The sequence below is a fragment of the Meriones unguiculatus genome, chromosome 5 (assembly GCF_030254825.1).
Source record: "Meriones unguiculatus strain TT.TT164.6M chromosome 5, Bangor_MerUng_6.1, whole genome shotgun sequence".
NCBI classification, from domain to species: Eukaryota; Metazoa; Chordata; class Mammalia; order Rodentia; family Muridae; genus Meriones; species Meriones unguiculatus.
In genome coordinates, this window is record NC_083353.1 from 13,211,949 (window position 1) to 13,220,765 (window position 8,817).

The following is an 8,817-nucleotide window of genomic DNA, read 5'->3' on the forward strand; positions in this document are numbered from 1 at the left end:
TATACGACAGGTTCTGAGGACCTGGCATGTTAGGACATACCTGGAAATTCAAGGTTTTATATATATATATAGCCTGGAACTTGCCATGAAGCTTAGGCTAACCTTGAATTTATATATATATATATATATGGATGGATAGATAGATAGATAGATAGATAGATAGATAGAGTTTTGTTTTGTTTTTCAAGACAGCATTTCTCTGTCTAGGAGACCCTGCTTAAGAAGAAGTGGGGGGACATTGAGTGTGGTAACCCACACCTTTAATCCCAGTACTCTAGGAGTCAAAGGCAGACGGATCTGTTGTGACTTCAAGGCCAGCACGGTCTACATAGAGAGATCCAGGTCAGCCAGGGTGACACAGCAGAACCCTGTCTCAAAGGGGGGTGGGGCTGGGAACGTGGCTCAGATGGTAGAGTACCTGCCAAGTGTCCACAGCTAGGTGAGAGGAAAATGGACATGAATGCTTCCCAGCACTGCCCTGGAAACTATGTCCCCGGCAGAGCGCCAGGTCCACAAATAGAGTGAGGGGTTCCTAGGAACACGTGCTGGTAACTGGAAACTTACTGTCAAGCCATGAGCATCACACACAGAGCACACTTGTGCCAGGAACACAGTGGGATATTCCAGAAGGAGGGGAAAGGTAAAAGATACAGACAGTCCAAGGGTTACACAGAGATTTATTAGGCTTAGAGTATAGGAAACCAGTCGTGACCCTGGAGTCTGGGAGAGGGGTTAATAGTAACCACATGAAGAGGAGCAAAGAACAAAGTGAAGCTAGGTGAGATCATGCATTGATCAGGTGATGGAGGCAGGAAAATCAGTAGGTCAAGGTCATCCTCAATTACATAGTACACTCCAGGCCAGCCTGGGCTGTGTGAGACCCCATTTTAAAAAGGCAAAACATAAACAAACAGAACAAAATGAGATTGGCCCTGGTGTTTTCAAGATACATCAGTGGAAGTGTGTGTATCAGTTACCCTTATGTCGCTGTGACAAAAGCAGCTTAAGGAAGGACTTGTTTGACTCAGATGGTCACGTGGTATCCATGCTCTGCTGGATTCCTCCTTTTTATCTGGTCCAGGACACCAGCTCGTGGACGGTGTGGGTGGGCCTCCACCTCAGCTGACCTAGTCTAGACAGGCCAGAAGCTTGTCTCTCCTAGACTGCCAACAATAACTGTCAGCACCTCTCACCTGTGCTCACCTAAGCACTCCTAGTTAGAATTTTGGTTTCTTTTTATGTACACTGCTGTTTTTCCTGCACGGTCAGCCGGGTGAGGGTGTCAGATCCCCTGGAACTGGAGTTACAGACAGTTGTGAGCTGCCATGTGGGTGCTGGGAATTGAGCCCAGGTCCTCTGGAAGAGCAGCCAGCACCTCTGAGCATCTCAGCAGTGGATACAAGAAAGATGTGGAAGTAGGAGGACAGCTGCTTAGGAGGGGCTCAGTGGGAGAAAGAGGTAAGGTAAGGTGTCGAACACACACACACATGCACAGGCGTGCATACACACACACACACACACACACACACACACGGTGCATAGACATCAGATTCCCTGCAAATGGAGTTACAGAGGTTGTGAGCCGCTCTGGGTGTTGGAAATCAAACTCATGTATGTGTTCTGGAAGAGCAACCATCACTCTTAGACACTGAGGCAGCTCTCTAGCCCCTTATCTTATTTTAAATTCTTTGTACACATATATGTGTGTGTGTAGGTATGTGCACATGAGTGCAGGTGCCTGTGGAAGATGGAACAGGGCATGTGATCCCCTGCTGGAGTGCCATGGCGATGAGCCTCCCTGTGGCCCTAGGGATCACATTCAGGTCATCAGACTTGGTGGCAAAGCAGCTGAGCCATCTCACCAGCTTTATTATAGGCATTCTGGTGGACCAGACTGGCTCAAACTCACCGCCCCAAACTAGCCGTGGCTTCCAGATCCTGCTGCTTCTGCTTCCTGACAATACACTGTAACTTTTAATTTTGTAGTGACTTTAGATATACAGAAAACTCTCAAAAGTAGCTTTAGACAGAGCAGCCATGTATCATTCGTTCCACCTCCTCACTTATCTTCTCTAACCGGATGGCTGTAGGAAAGCAGAGAATGATTAGCCAGCAACATCTGCAGCAGCAGCCTTTGTTCTGCCCGCCTTCATTTTCCACTGTCAGGCTTTTGCATTCGAGTCCCGTTGCATCTTGTTATCATGGCTCTTAGCTCTTCCAGCCTGCGAAGGTTTGTTTTGCCCTGACTTTGTCTTTTACAGTCTTGACATAGTTGAGGACTCAAGGTCAGTTATTTTGTAGAATATCCCTCAGTTTAGGTTTGGGGTGTTTATTTGGAACAAAATGGCACCGCATATGTCATGTGCTTTTCCAGGTACTTGGTAGCAAGGTGCACATACTATGTCTGTGTCTTATTCCTGTGATGTTAGCTTTGGGGTTAAGAGGGTGTCCCCTGCTCTATGTCCATTTATTACAGAGTCTCTGTTTTCTTCTGATGGTTAATAACTATCTTATAGAAAAAACACTTTGAGATTATGCAAATATCTTGTTTATCCTCATATCTATCAATTTCTTTTTAAAAAGATTTCTTTTTAAATTGTGTGTATATACATATGAATGTGTGCATGTGTGTGCAGGCACCTGCAGAGCTACAGGCCTCAGAGCCCTGGAACTAGAGTTACACTGAGCCCTCGCTGGTTTCAAGCTCCCAGCTTCAGTGGTCCTCCTGCCTCAGCCTCGGAAGCTCTGAAGGGTGTGCCACCATGCCTAACTGCTAATTCCAGCGTTTCCATGTGAAAAACCTCATCTGGGGTGAGGACTGCTGAGTGTGTGGCCACCTTGGGTTCTTAAAACACAAACAAAACAACAGAAAACACATGTGCTATTTGACCTCCCGCCCCGCAAACCTCCAAACGTGGAGTTTTCCAGGTGTAGCCTGTGGTTCCTGTCCAGCCAGAAGCCCTTTCTGTTTACAGCTGAAAAGATGGCTGAGGGCCATTGAGATGGCTCAGCAGGCAAAGGCCTGTGCGGCCAAGTCCACTTCGATCCCCTGGACCCACAGAGTAGAAAGAGTGATCTGATCACTGTAAATTGTGCCCTGACCTTCACGCATGTACCATTGTATGTGCACATGTATACACACACACACACACACACAAACAAATGAATATAATCAAGAAAATATTGTTATGGATCTAGAGAGATGATTCAGCAATTTAGAGCACTGGCTGCTCTTCCAGAGGACCCAGGTTGATTTCCAGCACCCCCATGGCACCTCACAGCTGGCTATAACCCCAGCGCCAGGAGCTTGGCACCTTATTTTGACCCATCAGGCACACATGGTACACAGACATACATACATACAGGCAACATACCCATACACATAAAATTAAAAATAATTTTTTCAAAAAGAAAAAGCTTGCGAGCTTAACTTTCAGGTGTCTGTGATGCCTTCCCTCCCCCCCCCCCCCCCCCGCTAAAAGAGAACTGACCAGACCTCCAAGTGCTGAGCGCCTCCAGCCTCCGTGCATCCCAGATGTGGAAAGGCTTTTAGCCCTTCATCCTGAAAAGTAGCGCCGCCATCCGCTGAGGGAAGTGGCACACCCGGCTTCTTTAATGAGGCGTCTGGTAGCAAGGCCGGCAGTGACTGGCTGGCTCTCCAGGAGGCGTCTGTCCCTGAGTCTCCTCACAGCAGAGGAGGGTGCAGTTCTGAGAGGCCCAGTGATTGTGCAGAGAGAAGGCTCTCAGAATCGGTAGGGCTGGGCCTGGAGCCCACACCTGCCAGTGGTCCAGGAGCTCCCAGCCAGCAACCCACTGCAGTCACCCGGAGTGCAGACGGCTATCACATCCCAGAATCTTCAGGAGTGAGGCGGGCAGAGCCTCAGCGATGCTTGGATCACCCTGCTTTGGGATTCAGAAATATTTAAGCCCAATAGGAAGGCATAAAGCCAAATGAAAATACAAAAATGGCCAGGAGGAATGCACGTTTGAGGCCGGCCTAGTCTATATAGCAAATTCCAGCTCAGCCAGAACTGCACAGCGAGGCCCTGTGTCAGCACAGCAGCCATGTGCAGCCAGGACTGCACAGCGAGGCCCTGTGTCTGCACAGTGAGGCCCTGTGTCCGCACAGTGAGGCCCTGTGTCCACACAGCGAGGCCCTGTGTCAGCACAGCAGCCATGTGCAGCCAGGACTGCACAGCGAGGCCCTGTGTCCACACAGCAAGGCCCTGTGTCTGCACAGCAGCCATGGAATATAGTTGAGTTGGTGAGACCTTGCGAGCATTCACAATGCTGTTTGATCCCCAGCACCACAGAAGTGGGCATGGTGACACTTGACTGTAATCCTAGTATTTGGCAGGTGGAAGAAGGTCAGAGTTCAAAGTCAAAAGCCGGAGAGATGGCTCAGCAGTTAAGAGCACTGGCTGCTCTTCCAGAGGACCCAGGTTCAATTCCCAGCACCCACATGGCAGCTCACAGCTGTCTGTAAGTCCTTCCAGTCCCATGGATCCAACAACCTCTTTGGCCTCCTGTGGCACTAGGAACACGTGGTACACAGACACACATGTCGACAAACTCTCGTATCATACACATTAAATCAGTAAAAAAATGTTTTAAGAAAGTTCAAGATCAATCTTGGCTACAAAAAGAGTTTGAGTCAAGCATGAGTTCTAAGAAACCCTGTCTTTAAAAAAAAAAAAAATGAAAAAAGAGTGAGTTGATGCAGAACGAGCTTAGAGGGCCTCATATGGAATTCTAGGTTCCCAGCCTTACGTTACTGAGTGTCACCCTTTTGTAGTGTGGGACAAAGCAGAAACAGCAGCAGCTGCCTCTGTGGGTTTAATTCCTGCCACCACTCGAGGCAGAGGAAATGCACAAGGCCAGAGCTGGCTGCCGCTGACCTTTGGTCCTCCATTCCAGCAATTCCCCTTCTGTTTGATGTCTGTGAACATCACCCGCATTGCCATCCAGGCCTTGAGGGAAGAGTGTCTCTCCAGGTGAGTCCCCAGAGCCTGCTCCACACCTGAGCCTCCTCCACAGCTCTGAGACCTGCCAGTTTCAGAGCTGGACAAAATCGCCATGCACCTCCTCCCTGACCTAACCAAATGCCAGGCTGCCAAATGCTCCTGGGGTGGGGCGGGACGCCAGGAGGGGCCCTGGAAGGAGGGCACTCGTGTCTCAGGCTCATCCGTGGCTGAGCAGGTCACCCTCTTTGTCCTGCAGGGAGTGTAACCGGCAGCAGAAGGTCATCCCGGTGGTGAACAGCTTCTATGCAGCCACCTTCCTTCACCTGGCACGGGTGTGGAGGACCCAGCAGAAGACTATCTCAGACTCAGGCTTTGTCCTCAAAGGTTGGCGCTTTCTCCTGTGTCCAGGGCCAGAGAACCCAGGGTCTAACTACTACATTTCCCTCTCTTCCCCTCTCCCTGCCCCACAACATCCCGGGGCCTGCTCTTTCTCTGCCAAGCCCCCTTTCTGTCTGTCTGTCTGTCTACACACACATTTCTGTTCCCTTGCTTGTTTGTTGTGTGTTGAAGCAGGGTCTCACTGTAAAGTCCTGGCTGGCCTGGAACTTGCTGTGTAGACCATGATGGCCTCGAACTACGGCAGTCTATCTGCCTCTGCTTCCTGAGGACAAAGATTACATGCATGTACCACCGTGCCAGGCACTGGGCATATATGTCTGATGATTGTTTGTTATTGTTGTTGTTATTTTTGTTTATATTTTTGAGATAGTCTCATACTGTAGCCAGGTTACAATCCTCCTGCCTCAGCTGCCCCTGTGTTGGGATTACATCACCATCACCTGTGGCTCCTGATGATCCCATCAAACAACAAAACCCCCACATCTTCTGAACCAAATATTTAGCTCGCTAGGCATAATGCAGGCAGATCTCTGTGAGTTCAAGGCAGCCTGGTCTACATGTGAGTTTCAGGCAAGCCAGGGCTACATAGTGAGACCCTGTCTCCAACACAACAACAGAACAGGACCTAAAAGATGGCTCCGTGGCTAAGATGGCCACTGCCCCAATGTCAGGCAGTTCACATCTACCTGCAGTCTAGGGGAGATCTTACTGCCCCTCTGGCCTGGCAGGCGTCAGCATTCACATGCAGACCCACACTCAGACTCAGACACATACTCTAAACTCTTGAAAGCAGACAGCCAGTAAAGGCTGGGGATGCGCCTCCATTGTTAGTGCCCTTGCCTGGCATGCCCGAGCCCCTGGGCTCAATCTCCAACACAGCAGAAACTTTGTGAGGTGGCACATGCCTGTGATCCCAGCATTTGGTGGGCAGAGGCAGGTGAATCTCTGTGAGTTTCAAGGCCAACCTGGTCTACAGAGTTTCAGGGCAGCCAGTGCTAGACAAAGAAACCCTAACTTAGAGAGGGAGGGAGGGGGAGAGAGAAGAGAGTTGGAGGTTCACAGAGCCATTGGACTTGAGGCCTTGTGCCATCCAGAGTCCCCTAAGCCTTCAGTTCTCCAATCTCCTCTGTTCCAGACTTGGAAGTATTGGCCAAGAAGAGCCCAAGACGGCTGCTCAAGACCCTGGACACCTACCTAGCCCAGGCATCAAAGGGACAGGCCTCCTTGTTGGGGGCACAGAAATGCCCTGGATCCCAAGGGCCTCACTCCAAGGACCTCACCTTCACAGGCGTGTGTGACCTACAGTCTCATTCATTGGAGAGTGCAGGGATGATGTGAGCCACGGAGACCATTCCAAGAAAGACAGTCTGGGTCGCTGGAGCCTTCAGAACTGAAGAACTGGGCCAAAGCCCTTCGTGCCTCTGCAGGTGAGAGGAGGAAGCCGGCAGGCGAGGGTGGTGAAGCCTAAGATTCCGCACCAGCACAGCACGGTCAGGCAGCTAGATTTAATCTCCACGCCGTCCTTCCCAGCCGGGCTCCGGATATCTCAGCAGAAGTGAACAGTCCATACAGTGGGACCGCCCTATCTGAACTGTCTACACATCTGCACCTAAAAGCAAGCAGCTGGGATTCTGACTCTCCAACAGCTGTCCCCAGCGTCTGTGGTTGGAATTACAAGGGCAGAGACAGCAATATCTTCAGCCAGCAGGGGGCAGCACAACACAGAAAAAGTGACTGATGGGCCCCTCCCTCTCTTCCTCCAGCCTCCATGATTTTCAGGACACACGTTCCCACCCTTCTCCCCTTCCCCTCCCTCTCCTTTGCCCACCTTTGTTTGTAATCTAGAAATGGGTACTCAGCTAGTCACCGCGGCGCCCCGTCCCCACCGACCGCAGCCTGGGGCTCCTGTGGAGGCCATCCGTTATCCATCCTGGCTGAGAGGCAATGTAAGCCCGCTCTACCCACCAGCAGTTTTAGAATAAAGGAATTGTGGCAATCGCTAGTGTTTTCTTCCAGGACAGTTCTCTCAGGGCCTCCCTGTGGCCTGTTGTGTGAACACCGACTGAGCCGGGCAGGTTAAAGCACCTAGGGTGCAGGGAGCCCCAGAACCCCGGCTGCAGCCATCTGAGTTCCTTGGCTGCACCTGCAGGCCCCGGGACGTCTTTCTTCTTGACTGTGTGTGACATGGAGTGTGGGGCAGGCATGGCAAAGCTCTGTGTGGAGGTCAGAACACAGCTATGTGAAATGGCTCTCCTCCCACCGTGAAGCTGTGGGGATTAAAACGAGGTCCCTGGGCTTTTGTGGCAAGCTTATCTGCCAAGCCTCCTTGCCCATCCAGACCGGAGACTTCCTGCACACTCTAAGCAACGAGCATGGTGGCTCATGTTCAAGCTGACCATGCAGGTGTCCACTCGGGGTTTTCCTGCATTTTCTGGGCCCAGCTTTGCTCCCTCATCCAGCCCCACCTAACCACCCTGAGCTCCTGTCATCTTCCCTCAGACGAAGCCTGTGTCTCTCTACATCTGTTTCAGGTCACTCCAAATCTGGTCCAGAGATGATGCCAACAGAGGCCTCCCCGTGTGCTTGTGACACGCCTTCCAGCTGGCCTTCTGTCGTATTCACAGGGGTCAGTTAGAATGCTGTGTTTCTGTGTCACCCCCGCCCACTCAGCGACCAGCAGAGAGGCCGGGGGAGCAGCTCTGGCCACGTCAGTTTGGATGCTTCCTCCCCTACCATTCTTTGCCCTTCCTCTGAGCCTATGAGGCTGAAAGCACAGGATCCCAGCACATCAGGGCCCAAGCTGCGCGGACCCTAGGAGGGTCTGGCTTGAAGGGAGCACCCCCAGCAGGGAGCCTTCATCCAGAGAGAGTGCACACAGCTCAGCAGAACCCAGGCATCAGTTCACTGATGGGTCGGGGTGGAGATAGGCCTCGGTAGCTGAAAAGCTGTGTTTTCCTTGAGCACAGGGAAGAGAGCCTTCCATGGGAGACCTTAAAGTACTCCATAAATCTGAAACTGTCAGAATTACTGGGTGGGTACATGTCTGTACCCACCATCCCTCCATCCCTGGCACATGCTCCCATGTGGTCAGTCAAGGTCTGGGGAGTCACAGCAAGGAGAGGGTCAGTGGAGGACCTCACCCACCCTTGCTTCTTGGCACAAAATTGGCAAGATGAATTTGATCAGACTTTCTGGGTTTGTGTGGGGCAGAAGAAGCCAGCGTGTCACAGCTCAGAAGCCACACTATCCCTTAGGACAAAGGAAGTGTGTTTCAGGGTGGCGGCTGCTAGGTCTCTCAGCCTCTGGTCCAGGCTCACCAGTCGCTTGTCAGGCCTTGGTGGGGAGGGGGGGGGTCATCTTTGTGACACACTCCCTGACTCCTCTCTAGCTTGTTGAGATAGGGTCTCATGTAGCCTATGCTGACCTTGAACTCACTGTGTAGCAAAGGCTTGAG

The 8,817-nt window shown here is 51.4% G+C and overlaps 1 protein-coding gene across 4 annotated transcripts in view; it reads left to right on the forward strand.

Moving 5' to 3' along the window:
• The window catches only part of Elmod3 (ELMO domain containing 3), a 30,851-nt gene extending 23,492 nt beyond the window's left edge, over positions 1–7,359 (forward strand). For all 4 annotated transcript variants that reach the window (XM_021654066.2, XM_021654067.2, XM_021654069.2 and 1 more), the window contains 3 exons: positions 4,918–4,994; positions 5,221–5,348; positions 6,499–7,359. In XM_021654066.2, coding sequence (XP_021509741.1) covers positions 4,918–4,994; positions 5,221–5,348; positions 6,499–6,701 — 408 coding nt within the window. In that variant the 3' untranslated portion in view covers positions 6,702–7,359. The remainder of the gene's footprint in view (positions 1–4,917; positions 4,995–5,220; positions 5,349–6,498) is intronic.
• Positions 7,360–8,817: the final 1,458 nt, after the last annotated feature.